The following is a 26091-nucleotide window of genomic DNA, read 5'->3' on the forward strand; positions in this document are numbered from 1 at the left end:
GAGCATGCGCCGTGCTCAGCGTCACCGTGGCCCTGGTAACCGCCAGGCCCCGCCCGCCGGTGTCCTGCAGAAAGCGTTCCGGGCAGGACACGCGGAGCGGAGGCGGTGTGGACCGCGAGTTCGCCGTGGAGCAGGTCGGCCTTCCCTCGGGTCGGGTAGCTGGGGCCGGAAACCCGACGGGCCCCGCGGAGGTCTTAGTGCGGCGAGCCCCGCGTGTTTCGTGCCTGTGGGGACAGACTCGAATGGTTTGAGTCTTAAATGACGATTTAAGAGGCTTCCTAACTCGGAGGAGCTCTTTCCTGGCACATCCAGCTCCCTGTGAGCGCCGTTCTCTAATTCAGGCTTTGGAGGGGTTTGGGTCACGGAAGGAGGTAGACAGGGCTGTGTGTGCTGTTCCCATCAGCCAATAAGCAGAGGCGTTTGTTGTGTTTATTTCTTGGGAATGTGCGACAAGTATATTGACACTTTGCATTCCTAGTTCCACGAGGTTGGGTAAGAACAGTGATGCCTTAAGATTGCAGCATTTCAGGACTGTTTGTTTATGATTGGTCTCCAAATTAAACTTTACAAGACACCCTGCTTGTCATATAGCCTGTTCTGTGGAAGGGGCTTCTAGTCCTATGTTAAAAATGGCAATATCTTGGATGTTTAAAAAAATTGGATATTGTGCCTGTACAAATTATATGACCCGTTCTTAGTACTTCACAAACAGATACTGAAAACAGTTTTGTCTGGTCCTGAATTAGTCCACGATTCAAGACAGGAAAAATTTAAAGAACGTTACCTTGGGAGGCAAATCAGCTTACTGTAATGGAAAAGACAGCCTTTTCCTCTACTTTGAGGAAAATAAAGTTATCAGGCTGACATTTGTGCCGGACTGTGTAGAGCCCCAAAATTGAGTAGTGAGATTCATCCTGGATGCCTCTTACAGAATGGTTTTAGTTTAGTTGACAAGTATTTGAATCTATCTAAAAGCACAAAAAAATCAAGAATGGATAAATCGGAAATAATTCAACTTTTGCCAGAAGGAAAATGTCACTGAAAGGTGCCTCTAAATGAACACATTTCTCCATGTCAAATAATAAGTACTCAAAAGTGTAAGATTTGTCTTTGCCTGTGTGGATAAATAAGGAACTGATTTCGAGCCTAAAAATGGATGTTATGTGCACAGCAGACAGGATGAAACTGCATGAATATAATTAATTTTGGAGAAATTGGGTGGGAGGAGGAGTTATCAATTAACTTTTTTCAGCCTAAGTTGCATAATGAATAGACCATCAAGATGCTAATTACTTGTTAGTTCCTTAGGAATAGCTATTGTTTTCTAAGTTTCCAACCTCCCCCAACTCCAGCTGCATCACTATTCACGTATTTGATGTTAAGTATACACTCATATGTCCCCATGTCCTCTTTTTCATTAACTGTTGTTACACACACGTGCATATACATAACCTGCACAGAAAATATTAAATGGGAAAGTTCTTACACTGTTTTATCTTTACTAAAGAATCTGAAGGGTATATACTTTTGAAAAGTTTAAAAGTCTTAAGAGTTTAAAAGTCTTAAGATCATATATTTCACTTTAAGGGATATTTTACAAATGTAGTTGTCAGTAGCTGTCTCAGCATCGCAGATGTGTTATGGTTGACTGTATATTCAAGTTGGAGAGGAATTGGTCTTGTAGAACATATCTATGTTAGGAAGAACAGAATGTCTTTTTCTTCTGCTCTCACTCCATAATCATCAGGAATACTTGTGATTGCAAAAGGTGTAGGGATTCCCCCACCCCACCCCCACCCCCAAGAAGTATTTCTATGGTGGATACCAGCTGGTGTCTTCAAATTCAGCGCTGACACTACTGGAGACAGTGTTAGAATTCATGGCTGACGGTTCAGTCACTAAGATTGTCCCATCCTCATAGCCAGTCACAAGCTGGGCCTTCAGAAGTTCCTACCAACTAGCTATTGCATTTGATTTGCTCATGTGGCCCACAGATCTTAGGAAACACTATGCTTGCATTTGATGGCTATTATAAAGGCTATTTTAACAGAATCAAATGTGCAGGCAGGTAGAAGTAGGGAAGGGACCCAAGCTCAGGTGCTTCCTCCCGGTGCAGTTGAGGTGTCCTGCCTTAAAGTGTGTGGATGAGTTCCCCTTGTGTGAGCCCCTACATGTCAACTGCCCAGAAGCTCCTGGAAGCCTCTGCTTTGGGTTTTTCTTGAGTGCTTTATAGGGTTAATTGCTAACAGAGTGAAAGGGAGGCATCGGGTCTGTCAGTTTCTTCAGCTTTCCTTCCTCCAAGATTGTGGGAGCCTCGTGGCTTTACCCAGCAGGTCCACATAGAGGATGATTAGGACCACGGGCCTGAGTGCAGGTGTCTGAGATGGTCTGCACTTGGCTGTGCTGGGGGAGGAGGTCTTTTGCTCCACCCCTTGGCGTCTCTATAAAAACCCTGGGGCAGAGACAGTTGGGCCATTGGAATAGGTTCCAGGCCCTCTTGAGGCTGTCCTTTATTTTCTATCTGTTTATCTCCACAATAAATCCTTCTATCTAATATTTCCTGCTGCTCACACTCAAGAAAACTCTGGGGAGCTGTGGGGTTGGTGGGTAAACGCCCCACACAAGGTAGAGGGCAGAATCCATTTTGAAATGGGCATTTCTTCATCGACTATGAAAGTGGAACAATTTAAAGTTAGACTGTCTATGTTCTGCTCCAGGGAAGGAATTTTAAGCTAGAACAGTGATCAGAATCAGGAAAACAAAGTAAAGTGTGTGTGTGTTCATAATAGCCACCTGATTTTACTCATACCACTGCAGCTTTTTATTTTCATTAGAGTTCACCATGAGAGTTCTGTCATGGGATGCCAATTCAGCTAGAGTCCATATACTTGAATTCATTTCTATATGATATGAACAGAAATTCATTGTATTCTTAATATTTTATATCAAAATTGCCATATTTGAGACAAAATGGGTACTATCAAAATGGATCATCAGTGTCTAAATTTTATATTTAAAGTGGTTTTTAATATAGCACGTTTACATTTTCTGTTGGAAGAATACTTGGTAAGAGTTACTGAAATTGCTCTTTTGAGTTGATTTTTTTTTAAATTTTGTATTTGCAAGCATATTAATCAGTGGGTTTTTAACTTAGCAATATTTATTGGTAAATACTAACCCTAACAGCATAAACATTATATTGGACAATTTTATTTGTAACAACAATACAGTATTGACACTTTTCATTGCTCCTCGTTTTATTTTTTACAGTGCACCTATGACACATGTTTTAGAAACAGAACATTTTGGTTCAAAGAAAGAATGGCTCTCAGTCCATCTGTATGTCCTCAAGAAAGTGAAAAAAATAATGCAAAGTGTGTGGAAACAGAACAGTCACAAACTGCTTCCATAGCTTCCGAAGACCCTCTTCAGAACTTATGCTTAGCGTCTCAAGAAGTGCTTCATGAGGCTCAGCGGAGTGGGAGGTCACGGTGTCTCCAGTGCGGCGGCTCAAGGATGTTCTACTGCTACACCTGCTGTGTCCCAGTGGAAAATGTGCCCACTGAGCAGATCCCACTTGTGCAAGTAAGAGGCTTGTTTAAAAGTAGAAAAATGCAGTTTCAAAAGAGAGCATGCATATATACATACATATATATATATATATATATATATATATATATATATATATATATACTCTAATATATTGGATAAGCTTGGAAGTGAATTATATTAATGTGTAGGATGAAGTGCTAAATGGTCTTATTAATAAAAAACCCAGAGCCAGATATTGGTGTGAAAAGCTGAGAGATCAGAAAAGCAGAAAGAAGCCAGCCATGTTCTTATCACTTGGAGATCCTCCGCCAAAGAGACCTACTTCCTGTATACCCACGCCTATATGCCTTTCTGTTCTGCATCTCATTTCCTCTCTCTGCCCAGCTATATCACTTCTGTCTGTCTGTACAGACCTCTAGACCTCTATGGTTAACTAGTGTTGGAATTCAACCAGTGTGGCCTTGAACTCACAGAGATCCAGGCAGATCTCTGCCTCCCAAGTGATAGGATTAAGGGTGTGTGCTACCGTTGCCTGACTTCTATGTTTAATATAGTGGCTGGCTTTTTCCTCTGATCCTCAGATAAACTTTATTAGAGTGCACAATATTTTGGAGGACACAATACATTACCACATTAATGAATAATTTGACACTATTAAAACTATATCTCTTTCTTGTTTCTAGAAAACTCACTTGAGTTTGAAATGAATTGTGTAATTTCAATGACATTAATTGGTTTAAAAACTTAATAATTATAAAAGACAGTTTTATAGTTTCACTTGATAAAGCTTCAAAAAATGACTTCCAAGTCCTTGTAATGATCCTTAGGAAAACATTATAGGTAGAATCAGGGTGGATGTTTACCTGAGGTTTTGTGATTTTCCCCATCCGATATGTAGAATGGAGCAGATGGCATGACCAACACTAAACTAAGATAGAGTGTAAAGGACTGGGGCCTACACAGTGGACCATGTTATCATTACAGTGTTTTCCAGCCTTCTGGAAAAGCTGGTTTGAATTGATTGCTTTTTATGGTTTGAAGTGTTTATTAAGACTTTTTATAGGTTCATAGATGATTTATATGTAATTAAAGAATTTATTATGTATGTGTTAACTAGTCTAGCATTGACCCAAATGTGAGAAGTCAGTCAAATAATTGTATTAAGTGTGATGGGCATGTATTAGGACTTTAGAGAAATTCAGTTCTACACCCAGCACAAATGGGGCTTGCCACTAACAAATAAATTGAAGTTGTATTCAGAAATACATACGAAATGTTTAAGGTTTATTTAGGTTTGAAGCATGAAAGACATTTTAATGCTTATTTTGCTACATGCATCATCTTGGCAAGTCCTTGATGTCCTGGGGGGCCTAAAATCACACAGACAAAGGCAAAGTTTATTGGCCAAGAATGAGGTAATATATTTCCAGTTCGCTCAGAAAAAAAAAAAAAAGTTTGAGATTAAGGATTTTTGTTAATGTCCTTACTAATAGGAATGGTACAAGTCAGAGTCCTGTCTTCTGTTTATACTACAGCCACATTAAAAAAAAAAAATGTCCCTTTAAAAACTTTATCTTGCCAGGTGTACTTGCAGCACTCAAGAGGCTGAGGCCGAATGCTTAGGATATTGATGCCGGTGTGGGCTAAGTAGTGAGTTTGAGGCAGGTCTGGGTTACTTAGTAAGAAAGACACTGTCTCAAAAACATTAAAAAGACTTTTTATCTTAAAGTGTGTTCAAAAAAGGATTGTAGATCAAAAAGGTAAGAGTTGTATTTATAGGGCTACTATTTTGATAGAAATTTAACAACAGGATTGTTTTCCAAATCAGTGGCAGTACTCAGCATTTAGTAGAAGTACTTTTTAAAACCATGCCGCCCCCGGACTTCCCTTCTGAAGCACAGGTGCCCTTCTACCACAACCGGGAAGGATCCCCTTCTCCAAGACCCTTGGCAGACCCTGCAGTCTCCACGCCCTCCCCCCACGCCCATCTGCCTGAGCCCCAAGCCTCTTCCTGAGACTTAGAGGCCGGCCCCCAGCTCCCATCTTGCCCAGGACTTCCCTTCTGAAGCACAGGTGAGTGCCCTAGCTTGCCCCCGACCCCATCCCTGGGCACCAGCCACTCTGGGGAAGACCTGCCCAACTTGGGCCCAGGTTCTGCTCCCCGGGCAGGTGCCCTTCTAGCCCCACTGGGAAGGATCCCCTTCTCCAAGACCCCTGGCAGACCCTGCAGTCTCCACGCCCTGCCCCCACGCCCATCCGCCTGAGCCCCAAGCCTCTTCCTGAGACTTAGAGGCCAGGCCCCCCAGCTCCCATCTTGCCCAGGACTTCCCTTCTGAAGCACAGGTGAGTGCCCTAGCTTGCCCCGGACCCCATCCCTGGGCACCAGCAACTCCAGGGAAGACCTGCCCAACTTGGCCCCAGTTTCTGGTCCCTGGGCAGGTGCCCTTCTAGCCCCACCGGGAAGGATCTCCTTCTCCAAGACCCCTGGCAGACCCTGCAGTCTCCACGCCCTGCCCCCACGCCCATCCGCCTGAGCCCCAAGCCTCTTCTTGAGACTTAGAGGCTGGCCCCCAGCTCCCATCTTGCCGTGGATTTCCCATCTGGAGGAGAGAGAGAGAGAGAGAGAGAGAGAGAGAGAGAGAGAGAGAGAGAGGAGAGCACCCATCCTCCCCCGGACTTCCCTTCTGAACAAGAGCTTCCATCCTGTCCCGGACTTCCAATTTGGACAAGAGAGCTCCCATCTGGACAAGAGAGAGAGACTTCCTGAATCTGTCGGCTCTGAACCAAGTGTGCGAATAAGGCCAGGAACGAACCACAAGGAGATGGGCAGACGTCAAGGCAGAAACACATACAACAAAATGAATAGTAATACACCATCACCAGGCCCTAGCCCTCCTCCAACACCTAGACCTGAACATCAGAAATTGGAAGAAGCAGAAGAAAATAGCCTTATGAATGTCATCATGAAGAAGCTAGAGGCTCGTGTAGAGGAAAAGACAAAAAAATGTGAAGAACGCTGTAAACAACTAGAGGAAAGGGCAAACAAATTAGAAGAAATCAATAAAGTCCTGGAAGAGAACAATAAAATACTGAAAGAAAATCAAGAAAAATCAATGAAACAAATGAAGGAAACAGTCCAAGACCTGAAAAGGGAAATAGAAAAAATGAAGAAGACACAAACAGAGGGAATGCTGGAAATAGAAAATCTGAGAAAACGATTGGGAACTTCAGATGCAAGTATAATCAACAGAATGCAAGAGATGGAAGAGAGGATCTCTAGCGTTGAAGATACAATAGAAGAAATGGATTCATCAGTCAAAGAAAACACTAAAGTCAACAAAGTCATGAACCAAAATGTCCAAGAAATTTGGGACACCATGAAAAGACCAAACCTAAGAATAATAGGGGTAGAAGAAGGAGAAGAATACCAACTCAAGGGCACAGAAAATATATTCAACAAGATCATAGAAGAAAACTTTCCCAACTTAAAGAAGGAAATGCCTATGAAGATACAGGAAGCCTATAGAACACCAAACAGACTAGACCCCCAAAAAAAGTCCCCTCGCCACATAATAATTAAACAATTAAACGTACAGAATAAAGAAAGAATATTAAGAGCAGCAAAGGAAAAAGGCCAAGTGACATATAAAGGCAAACCTATCAGAATAACACCCGATTTCTCAATGGAGACTTTGAAAGCCAGAAGGTCCTGGACAGATGTAATGCAGACATTAAGAGACCATGGATGTCAGCCTAGACTAATATACCCAGCAAAACTTTCAATCGTCATAGATGGAGTGAACAAGACATTCCATGACAAAGCCAGATTTAAACAATATTTATCCACAAACCCAGCCCTACAGAAAGCACTAGAAGGAAAATTCCAACCTAAGGAAGTCAGATACAACCTCGAAAACACAGGCAATAGATAAAGCCACAGCAGTAGACCCCAACGAAGAAAAGTACACACACATCACCACCAAAAAATAACAGGAATGAACAATCACTGGACATTAATATCCCTCAATATCAATGGACTTAATTCACCTATAAAAAGACATAGGCTTACAGAATGGATACGAAAGCAGGACCCATCTTTCTGCTGCATACAAGAAACACATCTCAAATTCAAAGATAGACACTACCTAAAAATAAAAGGCTGGGAAAAGACTTTCCAATCAAACGGTCTTAAGAAACAAGCGGGTGTAGCCATCCTGATATCCAGCAAAATAGACTTCAAACTAAAATCAATCAAAAGAGATCAAGAAGGGCATTACATACTCATCACAGGAAAGATCCACCAAGATGAAGTCTCAATTCTGAACATTTATGCCCCAAACACAAGGGCACCCACATATGTAAAAGAAACATTATTAAAGCTTAAATCACATATAAAACCCCACACATTAATAGTGGGAGACCTCAACACCCCACTTTCACCACTGGACAGATCCCCCAAATCGAAACTTAACAGAGAAATAAAGGACTTAATTGATGTCATGACTCAAATGGACTTAATCGACATCTACAGAACATTCCATCCTAACAAAAAAGAATATACCTTCTTCTCAGCACCCCATGGAACCTTCTCTAAAATCGACCACATACTTGGTCACAAAGCAAATCTAAACAGATACAAAACAATTAGAATAACCTCCTGTGTTCTATCAGACCACCATGGTCTAAAGTTGGATTTCAACAACAACAAAAACTACAGAAAACCTACAATCTCATGGAAACTGAACAATACCCACCTGAATCACCAATGGGTTAAGGAAGAAATAAAGAAAGAAATTAAAGACTTCCTAGAGATCAACGAAAATGAAGACACCACATATCCAAACCTATGGGACACTATGAAAGCAGTACTAAGAGGGAAATTCATAGCACTAAACGCCCACATAAATAAGCTGGAGAAATCTCACACTAGTGACTTAACAGCACACCTGAAAGTTCTAGAACAGGAAGAAGCAAAGTCTCCCAGGAAAAATAGATGCCAGGAAATTATCAAAGTGAGAGCTGAAATCAATAAAATAGAAACAAAGAGAACAATACAAAAAATTAATGAAACAAAGAGTTGGTTCTTTGAGAAAATCAACAAGATAGACAAGCCCTTATCCAAACTAACCAAAAGACAGAGAGAGAGCATCCAAATCAACAAAATCAGAAATGAAAAGGGGGACATAACAACAGACATTGAGGAAATCCAGAGAATCATCAGGTCATACTTCAAAAACCTCTATTCCACAAAACTGGAAAACCTAAAAGAAATGGATAATTTTCTGGATAGGTACCACATACCTAAATTAAATCAAGACCAGATAAACTATTTAAATAGTCCAATAACCCCTAACGAAATAGAAACAGTCATTAAAAGTCTCCCAACCAAAAAAAGCCCAGGACCAGATGGTTTCAGTGCAGAATTCTACCAGATCTTCAAAGAAGAGTTAATACCAATACTCTCTAAATTGTTCCATACAATAGAAACAGAAGGAACATTACCAAACTCCTTCTATGAGGCTACAATTACCCTGATTCCCAAACCAAACAAGGATACAACAAAGAAAGAGAACTACAGACCGATCTCCCTCATGAACATTGATGCAAAAATACTCAATAAAATACTGGCAAACAGACTCCAAGACCACATCAAAACAATTATCCACCATGATCAAGTAGGATTCATTCCAGGGATGCAAGGATGGTTCAACATACGAAAGTCTGTCAATGTGATACACCATATAAACAAACTCAAAGAAAAAAACCACATGATCATCTCACTAGATGCTGAAAAGGCATTTGACAAAATCCAACACCCCTTCATGATAAAGGTCTTGGAGCGATCAGGAATACAGGGAACATACCTAAACATAATAAAGGCAATTTACAGCAAGCCAACAGCCAACATCAAATTAAATGGAGAGAAACTCAAAGCAATTCCACTAAAATCAGGAACGAGGCAAGGCTGTCCGCTCTCCCCATACTTATTCAATATAGTACTTGAAGTTCTAGCCAGAGCAATAAGACAACATAAGGAGATTAAGGGGATACAAATTGGAAAGGAAGAAGTCAAGCTTTCCCTATTTGCAGATGACATGATAGTATACTTGAGCAACCCCAAAGATTCCACCAAGGAACTGATACAGCTTATAAACACCTTCAGCAACATAGCAGGATACAAGATCAACTCCAAAAAATCAGTAGCCCTCCTATATACAATGGACAAAAAAGCGGAGAAGGAAATCAGAGATACATCACCCTTTACTATAGCCACAAATGACATAAAATACCTTGGGGTAATACTAACCAAGCAAGTGAAGGACCTATATGACAAGAACTTTAAGTCCCTGAAAAAAGAAATTGAAGAAGATGTCAGAAAATGGAAAGATCTCCCATGCTCATGGATAGGCAGAACTAACATAGTAAAAATGGCAATCTTACCAAAAGCAATCTACAGATTCAATGCAATCCCCATCAAAATACCAACACAATTCTTCACAGACCTGGAAAGAATAATACTCAACTTCATATGGAAAAACAAAAAACCCAGGATAGCCAAAAGAATCCTGTACAATAAAACAACCTCTGGAGGCATCACGATCCCTGACTTCAAGCTGTACTATAGAGCTACAGTAATAAAAACAGCTTGGTACTGGCATAAAAACCGACATGTGGACCAATGGAATCGAATTGAAGACCCTGATATTAATCCGCACACCTATGAACAAATAATTTTTGACAAAGAAGCCAAAAGTGCACAATGGAAAAAAGAAAGCATCTTCAACAAATGGTGCTGGCAAAACTGGATATCAACATGTAGAAGGCTGCAAATAGATCCATATCTATCACCGTGCACAAAACTTAAGTCCAAGTGGATCAAGGACCTCAACATAAATCCAGCTACTCTGAACCTGCTAGAAGAGAAAGTAGGAAGTAGTCTTGAACACATTGGCATAGGAGACCACTTTCTAAATAGAACACCAGTAGCACAGACACTGAGAGAAACAATCAATCAATGGGACCTCTTGAAACTGAGAAGCTTTTGTAGGGCAAAGGATACGGTCAACAAAGCAAAGCGACAGCCTACAGAATGGGAAAAGATCTTCACCAATCCCACATCTGACAGAGGACTGATATCCAGAATATATAAGGAACTCAAGAAATTAGACATCAAAATGCCCAACAGTCCAATTAAGAAATGGGCTATAGAACTAAACAGAGAATTCTCAACAGAGGAAACTCAAATGGCTGAAAGACATTTAAGGAATTGCTCAACATCCCTAATCATCAGGGAAATGCAAATCAAAACAACTCTGAGATACCACCTTACGCCTGTCAGAATGGCTAAGATCAAAAACACTGAAGACACCTTATGCTGGAGAGGATGTGGAGCTAGGGGAACTCTCCTCCACTGCTGGTGGGAATGCAAGCTTGTACAACCACTTTGGAAATCAATATGGCGATTTCTTAGAAAATTGGGAATCCATCTCCCCCAAGATCCAGCTATACCACTCTTGGGCATATACCCAAGGAATGCTCAACCACACCACAAGAGCACTTGTTCAGCTATGTTCATATCAGCGTTGTTTGTAATAGCCAGAACATGGAAACAACCTAGATGCCCTTCAACTGAAGAATGGATAAACAAAATGTGGTACATATACACAATGGAATACTACTCAGCAGAGAAAAACAATGACATCATGAGGTTTGCAGACAAATGGATGGATCTAGAAAAAATCATCCTGAGTGAGGTATCCCAGACTCAGAAAGACAAACATGGTATGTACTCACTCATAACAGGATACTAGATGTGGAACAAGGATGACTGGACTGCTACTCACATCACCAGGCAGGCTACCTGGAAAACAGGACCCCAAGAAAGACACAGGGATCGCCCAACGACAGAGAAATGGAATGAGATCTACATGAACAGCCTGGACAGGAGTGGGGGTAGTGAAGGGCGAGGGTCGAGGGAAAGAGAGCTTGGGTGAGTGGGAGATCCCAGCTGGATCAAAAACAGAGAGGGAGAACAAGGAATAGGAGACCATGGTAAATGAAGACCACATGAGAATAGGAAGAAACAAAGTGCTAGAGAGGCCCACAGAAATCCACAAAGATACCCCCACAACAGACTGCTGGCAATGGTCGAGAGACAATCCGAACTGACCTACTCTGGTGATGGGATGGCCAAACACCCTAATTGTCGTGCTAGAAACCTCATCCAACTACTGATGGATCTGGAGGCAGAGATCCATGACTAGGCCCCAGGTGGATCTCTGGGAGTCCAATTAGCGAGAATGAGGAGGGTTTATATGAGAGAGAATTGTTGAGACCAAGGTCGGATAAAGCACAGAGACAAATAGCCAAACAAACGGAAACACATGAAATATGAACCAATGGCTGAGGGGTCACCAACTGGATCAGGCCCTCTGAGTGGGTGAGACAGTTGATTGGCCTGATCTGTTTGGGAGGCATCCAGGCAGTGGGACCGGGTCCTGTGCTCATTGCATGAGTTGGCTGTTTGAAACCTGGGGCCTATGCAGGGTCCCTTGGCTCAGCATGGGAGGAGGGGACTGGACCTACCTGGACTGAGTCCACCAGGTTGATCTCAGTCTGTGGGGAAGGCTTTGCCCTGGAGGAGATTGGAATGGGGGGCGGGCTGGGGGGAAGGTGAGGGGGGCGGGAGGGGGGAGAACAAGGGAATCTGTGGCTGATATGTAGAACTGAATTGTATTGCAAAATAAAAATTAAAAAAAAAAAAAAAAAAAAAACCATGCCAATTATTTAATCAATTGTATAGTTTTCTAAAGTGTATATTTAGTGCCTGCATATGAAATTTGTTATGTTAATTTATATTAAGAGAAATAGAAAGTCTAAACAATGTTGTTTCTAAATTCTACTTCAGTTTTAAACAAGTCTTCAGCATGTACTTTCAGAGATCCTGCTTGGGAAAGCAGGACACAAGGAGTAAGTCCCTCTTAAGCCTAAAGTTTTAGTCTGGGGAATTGTGGTGATTTGCAAGAGAATGGCCCATCAGCTCATAGGTTTGAATACTCGGTCCCCAGTTGGTGGAACTTTTTGGGAAGGATTAGGAGAATGGTCTTGTTGGAGGAGATGTGTCACTGGGGGCAGGCTCAGAGATTCAAAAGTCTGATGTGGTTCCCAGTGCTCTCTCTCTCTCTCTCTGCATCATGGTTGTGTCTTAAGATGTGAGCTCTCAGCTACTGCTCCAGCACCATGTCTGCCTGCTGCTGCCATGCTCCCTGCCAAGATAGCCACAGATTGATGCTCTGAAACTGTTATCCCCGAATAAACTGTGTCTTTTCTAAGTTGTCTTGGTCCTAGTGTTTGCCACAGTAATGGAAAAGTAAGACAAGAATAAATCAAACTTATCTTTATTTGATGCAGAATTTGGAAACTATAAGAAATGAATAAAGATAAATAAGGGAAAACCCAAAAAACTCCAGCTTCAGCAGCCCTGTTTGAAAAGGCTTTGCTTTGGGGCAAGCACTTGTGTCTTCCTGCTGGTAGCATTTGAATGTATCTGAGGAGGAAGCTGTGTGCTAAGTCTCTTGTTAAAAGCATAGCCATTAGAGGGCAAATGGGCATCCTGCTGCATAGTTCAAAGTACAGTATCTCTTCCAAACTGCCCTCTGGTCTGGTCAGTACTGTAGTGTTTACTCTGCCATGTCAGTATTTAATGTGATTTTCCCATCAAATGTGTGAACCAGGACACAAGTGTAAATTCCCATCACTTGATGTGCTTTGGTATCATACCACTAGAAGCTCAGACTTACTCAGTGAGAACTGATGATAGCCTATTGGGTCCTGAGATCGTGAATTTTGTGTAATTGTCTTATAATTAGAAATTTTAGTCCATAAAACTTCCTTTTCATTACACAATTAAATTAGTGCATATAATTTGCAAAACTCATTAATAACATTTGATTCTGTGTTCTTTGGTCTTGTTTGTTTTTTATTTTATTATTATTATTATTATTATTTTTTTATCAGTTCTGTGTTCTTGATGTAAAGTTGATCAGAACAATTAATGGTAGCCTTTGGAGTTTTAAACTCTACTCATCAACTTGTTAGAAAGTCAGTTTTATTAGGAGTCTTTGTCACCCCTCTTTCCTACTTCCCCTGGGCTCAGAATATTGCTGACCTGGTATCCAGAGACCTCAGGGAAAGGGAGTTAGAACGCCAGCTGAGACTGAGCACTGTGAGGAAAGTCGTGCTCATTCAGAGGCAGACCAATATCAAACAGTCTCTGAACTGCCTACTTACATGGTGAATTTCCTACAGTTAGAAATTGTTATGTTGATTTCATGCAGTTGGCCCTATGTCATAAATGATGCTTGGGCTGAGTGAGGATGAAGGGAGAAGAATAATGGTGTTGATATCCTAGTTGGAAACTGTTGGAGGTGTGTATTTTACCTGCATCCCTTTGAGGTATACTGTTTATAGCATCCTGTCCTCACATAGTTGTTCAGAAAGAAAAAGAAAGGAAATTTGGTTTACTTTGTAGTGTGCAGCAATTACTTACCCCTTTAAAAGATAGACTTGGCACCTGAAGGGTCAGTGTCTCCCTTGAGGACATGTGTCATTCTTCACATGGCAGATTCTCTCCTAATGCAGCTTCTCTCTGGGTTCCGAAGGTAAGGCTCTCTACAAGACTCCATCATGCTGCCTCTTGTGTGGCGCTCTATGCCCCCAATGCTGTCCCACTTTAGAGGCCCAGTCATGGCCCTATGACCTTGAGGCTGTCTCTCCACGTAAATCTCATCTTGAATGTGGTAGGGTGAGCTGTAGAACAAGTGATAAGCAGTGTCTTTATGCATTTCCAAGTAATTATTTTGAGTTAAAGACACCAGACAGAAAGATCCTATTTTATTTCTATCTGTATAAGACCCCAGAAGAAGTAAACTGAAGTGACAACTGGCTAGTGGGAAAGAGAGAGGAGAGGATACTAGAAGACCTTTTGATGGTGGCAGATCGCTTTCTTGATTGTGGTAGCTAGTTTGCAGATATAATATATATTGAAACCTACTAGAATGTAGACTTAGCGTATTTGTTCTTAGGCTGGAACAGTTTTCTGTTCCAGAGTAAAATGGCTGCCTTCCAGGACCTGTTTGCAGAGCTCTTACCTTCTTTGTATGAAATGAGAGTCTTGGAGATGGTAGATATACTTACCAAACAACAGAGTCTGAAATGAAGAAACTTAAATAGTTAAAAAAATAGCTCAAGAAATCCAAGAGAATTATTGTTTTTGAACAGAAGAATTAATACATACTTTAATTAAGGAAAATACTTAGGCAAGTATTATTGAGATACAGTTTATATCAAGTATAACTTGAGAAAGGTTATTCAAAACACTTAAAGGCGTAGTCTGGTGGTTTTTTTTTTTCTATTGACAGCTTAATTTGTGCTGTGAAAATACGTTGCCAAAGATCACAAAACTTAAGGTAACTTTGACTTGAAAAAAAGTATGAGGAACAGGATTTCAATTTGAATATTAAATCTGAGTTATCATTTAAGCTTTCATTTTCTTTGAAATATGCAGAAAGTAAATCTAGAGTTCATAGAAATTATTTTTTTTAAATGTCCTTGGCATGGATGCTGAAATGTGAAGAGCTGGACTTACTACATCCAGGACTTAAGTAAAATACCCCTGGATCATTGCTTTAAGAGCAGGTTACATGTTGCCTGGGCTGAAGTAGTTGCTCAGGCACGTGATCAGCATTGAGGGCACCACTGGGGTTTGATGGATGACTTACGATCCTTAGTACTCTGGTTTAAACAGTGTGGTCTCCCACTGTAAGTGTGCTCATCGGAACTCAGTGCGAACTGGCTGTGTAGCTTCAGAGGTTTATATTGACATAAAAATCGGAACTGTGTACTTACTTTGTTCATTCGTCTTTTCTCTTTACTCTAGCTCCCACTGAAGATCGATATCATCAAGCATCCAAATGAAACGGACGGCAAGAGCACCGCTGTGCACGCAAAGCTTTTGGCGCCCGACTCTGTGAGCATCTACACATATCCGTGCATTCCAGAGTATGAAGGGAAGGATCATGAGGTGGGTGGCTTGGCACTTAGAACCCCCATGGGAGCTTTTAAGTCCATCTCCTTTCTGAACTTATTTGAACATGATTTAGTATCCTCTTAGCAATCTAATGTTGTGCTCATTTAATGCTAAATATGAATTTTACTTTAGTGATGCTTTTGTAGTGTATATCTCTGTATTATTTGAATTTATTTAGAAAGTTATAATTATAAATAATATCTGAGTTTGATCTAGTAATATGTTTGTGTACTCTTCTCTGGTCAGTTAAATATCACTTATTTGATTAAGTTGAATACACCGTTATACTCTTAATACATTTTTTAGACAGAGTTTCACTGTGTAGTCCATGCTAGCCTTGAAACTCGAGATCCTGTTGTCTTAACCTTGTAGATGTAAGGCCTACAAGTATATCTCACTGTCTCCACTCTATTATACTATTTTATACTACCATCACTAATGGCTGTAAAAAACCATCACACTATTTCCTCCCCTGCCTTATTTATTTTATCTTTCCTTATTATACAAGTGAAAATAGTATTTAGTCATTGAACAGTTTCTAGTGGTTGTTTTTTAAAAGTATCATGTATTTTGCCTTTTTGTCTCTTTGGCTAGCCTGTAACTCTTAGGAAGCCCAGGTTGGCCCTGATTTCATGTCCCTGCATCTCCAGTGCTGGGATTATAGGAATATAGCACCACACCACAGAAATTTAATTCAAGGTAGTGTTAATATGGCTTTGTCAATCAGTGAGTAACTTATTTTGAATTAACATTTCCAGGTAGTATGATTATTTGCTATTAGGAATAAGCTAAAACTTTACCATAAATGGAAGAAAACGAATAACAGAATCAATGTAATGCTTATTTTTTAGACATTCAGCATCTATTTTTCTTGGAGTTTTAAGTCAGAATTTACGTTGAAGATCACAGTAGCATGGAGCTAACTTGAGTTTCTTTGTTTTAGGTTGTACTTGTTTTTCCTGGGCCTCAGTCCATCTCAATAAAAGATGTCTCTCTTCATCTGCAAAAAAGGATTGAAAGTAAAGGTCGAAGCAAAACTGATGACCTTGATATGCCGCCTTTTAAACTCAAGAGAGCTAAGGTAGAGGAAGGCTCTGATTTGAATGAGAGCTTGTCCAGAGGCCCAGCATTGAAAAGAGTTGTCTTTATTGACAGCACCTGGAGCCAGACAAACCAAATAGCCTCTGATGAGCGCCTTCGGGGTAAGGACATGTGTCTGGGACTTTCCTCCCCTGACAGCTTTGATTTAGAAAAACTTCAAATTTGTAGCTCCCTCAAAAGAAAAGTTACACTCAACGTTCACATTTGCTCCATTTTTCTTCTTCCTTTCTGTATTATATGTGTATTTATGCATCTATGTGCATTGTTGATGGAACTGTTTTAAAGTAAGAAGTAGGCTTTGCAAAACTGCACTCTAAGTAGTATTGCTCTTTTTAGTAATAAGGACACTCCTACGTAATAAATACAGTGCCATCACCACTCCTAAGAAAATTAGCAGAACTTACACAATATCTAGCATACAGTCTGTCCTTACATCTCTCTGAATAATATAATAATGGCTCATGTAGCACTTTCCCTGACATAGCATTTAAACATTTCAGCATTTAGATTTCCAATGCTTGCATAGCTTTGATTTCTTAATCTAGAACAGTTTCCTAATATAAGTTTTCTTGATTTAGATTTTGGTAAAGTGGTCAGATTGGTTGTTTAATGTCTCATGATTAGACTCAGTCTAGATATTTTGGTTAACATACTTTTTAGATTATTTAAAATTTATGTGTATGTTTGTGTGTATAGAAGTCTATGGAGGTCAGAAGAGGGCATCAGATCCGTTGGAGCTAGAGTTGTAGGCAGTTGTGAGCTTCCTAATGTGGGTGCTGGGAACCAAGCTTGGGTCCTGCACATGAACAGGAAGTGCTGTTAACTACTGTTCTGTTTCCCCAGACCCATAGTTAGGGTACTTTAAAGAAGAGTAAATCCAGGCTTGTCTACAGCTGGTCCAGTTTGTATCTGTTGTTTGTTGTCATTATTGATAGTATGTCCTTTCTCTATTATTTCATCAGATGTTTGGATGAACAATTCATGCACATGAATATAAAACAAGTTGTTTCCTTATTTATAATTGATTATGGTGATGATTGCCAGATCTTTCCACCATAAAGGTCTATTTTCTGCAGTAGAGTATTATTTTAAAGTGTGCTACTTTTGTTTATGTTGCATTTGTTTAACTCTGTGAAGCTGTGTTACTGTGCCTATCTAAAACACCTAATGGTCTAATAAAGACCTGAACGGCCAATAGCAAGGCGGGAGAAAGGAAAGGCGGGGCTGGCCGGCAGAGAGAATATATAGAGAAGAAAAGAGATGGAAGAGTGGAAAAAAAGCAGCATCCAGAGAGGCAGGAGGACTCCAGGGGCCAGCCACCCAGCTACATAGCAAGCCATACAGTAAGAGTAAGATTTATAAAAGTAAGAGAACTGGAAAAGCCCAGAGGGAAAAGGCAGTGGACGAGATAATTTAAAGTTAAAGAAAGCTGACTAGAAACAAAACAACCTAAGGTCAGGCATTCATAATTAAGAATAAGCCTTCATGTGCGATATATTTGGGAGCTGGGTGGCAGGTCCCCCCAAAGAGTAAAAGAGCCAAAAAACAACCAACAACAACAATTTTCCTTTAGTATACTGGAGTAATGCACTCAGGCTATAGACTTTCTCAGCAGTGTTTAGTATTCATGGATCAATAAATCATTAAACTGAGAAGTGAAAAATGGAGAAAATTTAGTCATGTTACTTCTTCGTGTGTTAATTGGCCTTTTTATTACTGGCCTCAGTAGATGCAGCAGAAAATCTCAAACCTACTTTGACTTTCTTCCTGACCCAAACTTGGAGTCATGATTTTCTTAAAGACCTGTGGTTCACTTTACTAGTATCTGATATTAGAAGCTGAGTTTTGTAAGTTGATTACCACATGCCATTTCTTTTGTGGACAGAGCCAAGGAAACAAGTAGGTGCACATATTGTGCGTTCCCAGTGGTAGTCTAACTCAGTTTAATATTACAAGAATTTCTTCTTTTTTACTTCTATCTCTATGCATTTTATGGGAAAAATTCCCATGTGTAGAAGTGTCTATGTGTATATATAATGCATGTGCATATGTGTATGTATATGTGTTTACGTGTATGTAGGCACATGCATGGCCCTGAGTGTATGTGGTGGTCAGAGGATAAAGTCTGGTGTTATCCCTTGCCTTCCACTATGTTTCAGACAGAGCCTCCCATTCACTGCACCAGACCAGCTGATTCAGAGCTTCTGAATGTCCTCCCATCTCTACTTCCATCTCACCCGAGGGGTTGGGATTGTAGCTGTGTGCTGCTGCATCTGCCTTTACCAGGTTCTGGGATCTGCTCAGGTCCCCGTGCTGTTGTGCAGCAAGCATGTTACTCACTGAGCCATCTCCTGGCCCTGCTTGCCTTTTTCGATTGAGTGAAATGCCGAGCTCCTAGTAACAGATTAAAAGTTACTTTCCTTGCCCAGTAACACAGCTAGCAATCTGAAGTCCAGGGGCTCACACCACTTGTCTTGTTTCTCTGCACCTTTTCCAGTGCTTCAGACCTTCTCAGTGGTTTCTTTAAAAGCTTCAGGATTTTCCAGTCATTGAACAGCTTTGTGATTAGAAAGCAAGAAAGTTACTCCATAGGTATTATGTGGTTGCCAAAAGGTCTCAAGAAAGGACGTACTACAATCTTAATCATTTCCAAACTAAGGAAGTACAAAGTGCATTTCACTGACTTAATTTGTTAGATAATTAGTTTGTACCTGTGGGTCACAAGACTTTGAAGAACTTACTGTTATTTAGTAGATGAATCCATGCTGCCCTGTGCTTTGAAGGAGTGGGAGGTCACTGCCTGCCACGGCCCCTTGATCCTGTTATGGTAGCAAGTTACTCCTCAGTCTGAAGATCTGTCTGGGATGTTTTTTTTTATTACCTTTTATGGTCATTTCTAGGTTCAAATGAAAGAACACAAGTAAAAGTCCCTGAAAAACCTATAAATGGAATTATTCTGGTATTCAAAGTCAATTTGCGTAAAATGAGATTTGTACAAAAGATTGGTTACTCCTTCCTGACTCCCATAGAAAGCATGCATCTCACTTCTGTGCTAGTTCATAACCATGAAATGGGTCTCTAAAAGCCACTCTCTACATGTCCTAATTCAGCCCCTGCCTCCTCCGACTCCACAGGAATAATGGAGGCAGGGTATATCTATAGCCTTCATGTTTGAGAAAGATAGACTTCTGGATAAACCAAATTGCCTCTATAAAAAACAATCCATGTTTGTAAAAAGTCACAGGCTTTAGATCTTAAAACGTTTTTTCATTTGGCTAAGCTGAACAAACCACACCTCAACTCTCAAATGTATGTATCAGGAGTTTGTCTCCATTGTGCTGTTCTGAATGCTGAAATTAAAAGTCACTGTAACAGGCTGGACACATGGCTCAGTGGATAAGCCATGGAGTCAGTTCCCAGCACACACATGGCTCATGACCACCATAACTCCAGTTCCAGGGCATCCAAAACCCTCTTCTGAGGCATGCCCGTGGTACACACTCATACATATGTACAGGCAGACAGTCATGCACATAAAATAAAGCAAAAAGACTTAAAAGTTACCTTTATAGTGAAACTATTGCTTTGCCAATGTTTACAGAGACCACAGCTCTGGACATTTCACTAGTATCAGAGTAAAACACTGAAAGGTATGAGTCCTTGGTGTAACTTTGTTCAGTCCACCTAAAGCCAAAATGCAGAATGGCATAGCATCCATAGATGGACTCCAGATTATTAAATTATCAGTGTACCATAATGTCTTCCAAACCTAGGCAGCTCTTTATCTTTGTTTTTGAGAACATTGATACAGTTTTTGAAATGGACTTTGGTTTGTGTTTAAACACTGTCATTTCAGGGTCTGTGCATACGGTCATTTATCAGCTTAATTAGTTTGATGCAGTGCAGACCCTGTCATACACTGAACTCATCTAATGCTGTGGTGGCCTAGCTGCTTGTGCTCCTGGTCTCCTGCTGACTGGCAGCTGTTCCTCCCTGCTCCCTCCAGCATCTCAGCACAGTGTTACACTGTACATTACCACCCTGAGAAAAGACGTCGATGGCATGGAGCCCACTTATGTTTGAGAGGTCATCAGTCATTTACTCTCAGTACTTAGACCAGATACTTGTCTCTGCATCGACTGTCACTCTCTGCGAACAGGAGCTTCCCCAGGCTGAGAGCAGCACTGGTCTATAAGACGGAACAGAAATATTTAGAAAGCTGTTTGACAACATTTAGGGAAAGCACAGTAGAGTGGTCTTCCCTTTTGTGGGGCGTTTACCCACCAACCCCACAGCTCCCCAGAGTTTTCTTGAGTGCGAGCAGCAAGAAATATTAGATAGAAGGATTTATTGCGGAGAATCTTGCCGAGATAAACAGATAGAAAATAAAGGATAGCCTCGAGAGGGCCTGGAACCTTTTCCAACAGGCCCTGACTGTCTCTGCCCCAGGGTTTTTATAGAGACGCCAAGGGGTGGAGCAAATGACCTCCTCCCCCAGCACAACCAAGTGCAGACCATCTCAGACACCTGCACTCAGGCCCGTGGTCCAATCATCCTCTATGAGGACCTGCTGGGTAAAGCCACGAGGAACCGGAGAACGGGCTCCCACACCCTTTGGCCATGACTTTCCCGGCCCTAAGCTTTTGACCAAGTGTAGAGTATCAAGTGTGTGTTCTCTCCATGGAGTGGGCCTCAAGTTCAGTCACAGAGGGCTTGGTTAGTCTCCAAACGGCCGTGCCACTGTTGCAGCAATAGGTATGCCTTGCTTGGCAGCTTGCTGTTGTAGCACACAGGGTCTAAAGTGAGGGAGCAGCCTAAGCAGCGCCTTTCAGCACTGTGCATGCTAGCCAGCAGGAAAGAAGAGTTTCAGTCTGCAGCTGTGGCTGGCCAGGTGCTCACTGTGCAGCCCACAATGGCCTCCAGAGCGCTGAAATTACATAATGTGTACCATCACACATGAGTTTTGTTTGTTTTTTCTTTTTCCCTGAGTAAGTTTTAAAATTTTTCATATTTTTATTTATTCTGATTTAAAATAATCCTATCTGAATTCTTTGAAAGAACTGTGCATATAGCACTTTAAAAAGTTCAAAGCTGGGTGGGCAAGGTGGCTTGGACCTGAGTTCAGCACCCAGGACCAATATGGTATAAAGCAAGAACTGACTGCTGTAGGTAGTTTTCTGACTGCCACCACACACATAGCATACAATTCATGCGCGTGCACTCGTGCGCACCACACACACACACACACACACACACACACACACACACACAAAGAGAATGAATGAATTAGTTAAAAAGACTCATTTTTTAAAAGTTCAAAATCAACCTCTGCACTCAAATGCTTTAAGGACTTCCTACATCTACACTTCGTTCAATCTCCTCCTGGCTCACCTTGCTACTGTTTGTGTTCATTATTTCTGTCTGTCCTTTATTGCCAGTCCACAACTAGAATCTCTACTGATTCCTGTTTTACACTGCAGTGTGTATTTGGAATTGTGTGACTCTGACCACTTTGCTGCTCAGCGTTCTTTTTTCCCTGCCTCCTTTGCTGAAACATACCTTTCAAGAATTCCTTCAAGGGTCCTGTTGGCAGAAGTAGTGTGTGTTTTCCTGTGTAATCACTCTTGTCTTTGTGAAACATTATTTTCTAGGTTCACATTTTAGCTTGCTTATTCCTCTGCTGTCTAAAGCATTCTGTTGTTGCTGAAGATGTTTCATATCATTTTACTTAACAGTTATTAAGAGACACATAAAATATGTCTCTCTTAATTAATTTTTTCCAACTAGATGACAAAGTTGGTAAGTATTCTTAAGGGATTTTCCTCCATACTTCATTTTGGTTGATATTCTCTTTAACCCACATTTACTCCTATCTGGATATACATATTTAACAATTTGATGAGATGGAATTCTGGGATTTGTCTTTGTGAGTCTTGTGGCTTCACTTTATACAGTGTTTTCCAGGTTCATGTATTTTCCTGCAGTTTTCAAAATTTTACTTTTTCCTTATGTCCAAATAGAATTCCATGGTTTACTTACTACATTTTCCTTATCCATTGATCTGTTGATGGATGTGAAGGCTGGCTTCATTTCCTTACTATGGAGTAAAAAGCAGTGATGGATGTGGATGAAAGAGAATCTCTGTGGTGTGATAAGAAGTCCATTGACTTTATTCCCAGGAGTGGTATAGTGAGGCTGTGTTAGTTCCATTATTAGTGTTTTGAGAAACTTTCACTGCGATTTCTGTAGTAGCTCCACAGTTTACATTCCCACCAGCAATGAATAAGAGTTCCTTTTCCCCAGCTCCCCACCTTGTAGAGATCTCTCACTTCCTTGGTTAGCTTATTTCTAGATAGTTGGGTTGGTTTTGCTTTGTTTTGTTTTTGAAGCAATTGTAGTGGAATATTTTTCCTGATTTATTTCTCTGCAAATCTATTATTGGTATATATAAAGCTACTGGGTTCTGTATCCTTTGACTTTGCTGAACATGTTTATCAGACTCAGAAGTTCTCTAGTGGAGCCCATGGGGTGTTTTAAATCAGGAGAATGGGCGCACTGTCTGTTCAAGATTTTTTAGGAAATGGTCTGTTTTCCTTTGTTTAGTATAATTTTGGCTATTGTTTGTCATATATAGCTTTTATCATATTGTTGTGTGATCTAAGTTCTTACTTTCTTGAGTACTTTTATTATGAAGGCATGTTGAAAATAGTTAAGAGTTTATACTGGTTTAGTAGAGATTCTCCTCCAAGATCCATGACTTCACTAGCCCTGAGTAGATGGCTAGGTTTTAGTATCAGGGATGATTTCTCTCTTTAGTGGGTTTAGTTAAGTCTATGTTGGTTACCACCAAGACATGGGTGCACCACTGTACCCTTAGGATTATCGTGCCGTGCTGGTTTTTGTTGTGGTTCATAGGCATCAGAGCTGGGTGGGACTGTTGGTTGCTTCCCTCTTTTGGAAGCTTACATGGTAAGCTTGAAAGCTAGTCCTTAGGGAAGAGTGGTACCATGAAAGCTAGTCCTCAGGGAAGAGGCTGTTGGGCTCCTTCAAGGACCTCTGGACCCTATGTCTAAAGTGCGTAGTGTCTTCAGCAGTAGGGATGTTTACCTTCCACCTCTGGGGAGCAGCTAAGGGCAGAAATAATAACCTGTAATATTTGGGAGGCTCTTGGACAACATTGACCAGCACCAACTCAAAAGAGGGCTTCTCATGCCTGGTGTTGGGGTTTTAATTAGATCTTTGGCTCTTGGAGGGAACATTGTTAGCCCAGATGAGAAAATTTCATTTATACTATGTATGCATGTTTATGCACCTGCTTATATGTATTACAATAGTATGATTCCTTATAACTTGTTCAGACCTCCTTAATGTTATCTTACCTTCTTCCCTCCTTCCTAGTTAGAGCTATAACCAAATTTAAAGGGAAAAAAGAGTGAATAAAAATGACAACTATTGTTGCTGGGTGTGGTGGTGCATGCCTTTAATCCCCGCACTCGGGAGGCAGAGGCAGGCGGATCTCTGTGAGTTCGAGGCCAGCCTGGTCTACACAGTGAGTTCCAGGACAGGCTTCACAGCTAAACAGAGAAACCCTGTCTCGAAAACAAACAAACAAACAAAACAAAAACAAAATGACAGATAAATCCTTTTTTTTTTTTTTTCAGATAAGTCCTTTTTGTAAATGGATAATGAGGTTCTGTGAACAAGTTAAAACTTAAAAAGAAACTTTAGAAAGAAGCTAGCAGGATAGAAACCCTGAGATAGAAGACTCCTGCCTGTTGACTTTGTAATGTGTTTGCAAGGTCTGAGAAGCAGGGAGAGTGGGGATGCACATATTGTCTCTCTATGTACCTCTGTACATTTAAAATACCTTGTTTAGAATTGGAATAGAGGGAACTTATCTGCACTTTAAAAACAATCCTTGAAGGAATTACATCATCATTGTGTATCAACACATATTATTGTACCAGTTATTATTATTGTTCTCAGTAATAATGCGATTGAGAAGTATTTACATGTTCTCTTTTCTGTTTGTTTGGCAGAGTTATTACAAGTTGAACTGAAAACAAGAAAAACTTGCTTTTGGCGCCATCAAAAAGGGAAGCCAGATACTTTCCTTTCCACAATTGAAGCCATTTATTACTTCCTGGTAGACTACCATAGTGACATGTTGAAAGAGAAGTACAAAGGACAATATGACAATCTTTTATTCTTCTACTCTTTTATGTACCGCTTGATAAAGAATGCCAAAGGCTCTGGAGAGAAGACAAAACCCAAACTCATCCATTAGTTCTGCACACTCCGCTTGTCATGTTGCTCTGCTGATGTTCACAAGCTTGTGGTTAGCCTGTTTACTCTGGGGAAGTCATCGTGCTCAGTGCCTGGTAGAGGACTGGGGGGCAGGTGGGGGAGGGAGTTCCAGTTTTGTTCCTTTAACCATATTTTTTTAAAGGAAAATTTGAATTTTGGCAATTTTGAAGAGATGGTTCTGATTGAAAGACAGCTCAGAAGCTGTTTGCTCAGTTTGGGCATATCTCAGTTGCACTACATTTTAATGTGTTACATTTATGTAATTGACATTATATATGGTTAGAGATTGTCTTATCTTTTCACTTATACTTGCCCTCACCTTTGGATTTTTAAACTAAGTGAGAATCTCGGCAAAACAAAAAAAGTGAAACATAATTTGCTTGAGGTTAGTGGCAGAATTGGCAGAGGTAGTGTGTTGTGCTGTCTCTGGGTCCACACTTCCTCCCTCTGCCTGGCCTCTGCTCTGGAAGAGAACTGGGCCATCACATAGTCCTGCCAGAGGGATGCACACATGACCTGTTTTGGCAAGTCAGGTGACCCAGGGCTAAGAGTACATATGCCCAGCAGAATCAGGTCTGTTTTGATGTGCTAGGGACGCCATAGGAGATGGAATTTATTTTTCAAGAGTGAGCAATATGAGGTTAAAATATAAATTTCTTCATGTCTGAAACATGTCTCTAGAAATAAAAGTAAGCTTGAATTGATTTAAGTAGGGCAGAGTCTGGATTGGGGTGCGGCAGGGTGGAGGTGTATGCTAAAGTTAGACTTCCCTGAGCCAAGTCTCTTGCCATTCACGCAGTTCTACAAACCATCAGAACAGTTAAAAGGTTGAAGAAAAAAGAGGAGAGAATAATCTTAGCACTTCTTTGCCATCTCACAGCCGCCATAACCCACATACTTCAGATGAGAGTATTGCACAGCCCTATAGCAGAGGAAACGTAAGAATAGTGAACTGCCTGTACTTGCCCTGTTTCTCTCGGGTATGATAAACTAAAAATGGCCTTAACCTGCTGCCCCCCTAAGATGGCCCTTCAGCCCTTCTT

At 40.8% G+C, this 26091-nt stretch overlaps 1 protein-coding gene across 2 annotated transcripts; it reads left to right on the forward strand.

Moving 5' to 3' along the window:
• Window position 1: 1 nt before the first annotated feature.
• On the forward strand, window positions 2–25752 carry Dtwd1 (DTW domain containing 1). Of its 2 annotated transcripts, none has more exons than XM_059261318.1 (5): window positions 2–134; window positions 3271–3585; window positions 15491–15634; window positions 16584–16842; window positions 24781–25752. In XM_059261318.1, exons 2-5 carry the CDS (start codon window positions 3322–3324, stop codon window positions 25026–25028), a joined length of 915 nt encoding a protein of 304 aa, XP_059117301.1. In that variant the 5' UTR covers window positions 2–134; window positions 3271–3321; the 3' UTR covers window positions 25029–25752. The 2 variants fall into 2 exon arrangements, with proteins under 2 accessions (XP_059117301.1, XP_059117302.1); XM_059261319.1 differs by lacking the exon at window positions 2–134 and adding an exon at window positions 141–318.
• Window positions 25753–26091: the final 339 nt, after the last annotated feature.

Source organism: Peromyscus eremicus, chromosome 4 (genome assembly GCF_949786415.1).
Source record: "Peromyscus eremicus chromosome 4, PerEre_H2_v1, whole genome shotgun sequence".
NCBI lineage: Eukaryota > Metazoa > Chordata > Mammalia > Rodentia > Cricetidae > Peromyscus > Peromyscus eremicus.

Coding starts and splice junctions, on each gene's coding strand:
- Dtwd1 (XM_059261318.1), top strand. CDS start 3,322: ATGGCTCTCAGTCCATCTGTATGTCCTCAAGAAAGTGAAAAAAATAAT. Junction 3,586..15,490: donor AGCAGATCCCACTTGTGCAA/GTAAGAGGCTTG, acceptor TCTTTACTCTAG/CTCCCACTGAAGATCGATAT. Junction 16,843..24,780: donor CTCTGATGAGCGCCTTCGGG/GTAAGGACATGT, acceptor TTTGTTTGGCAG/AGTTATTACAAGTTGAACTG.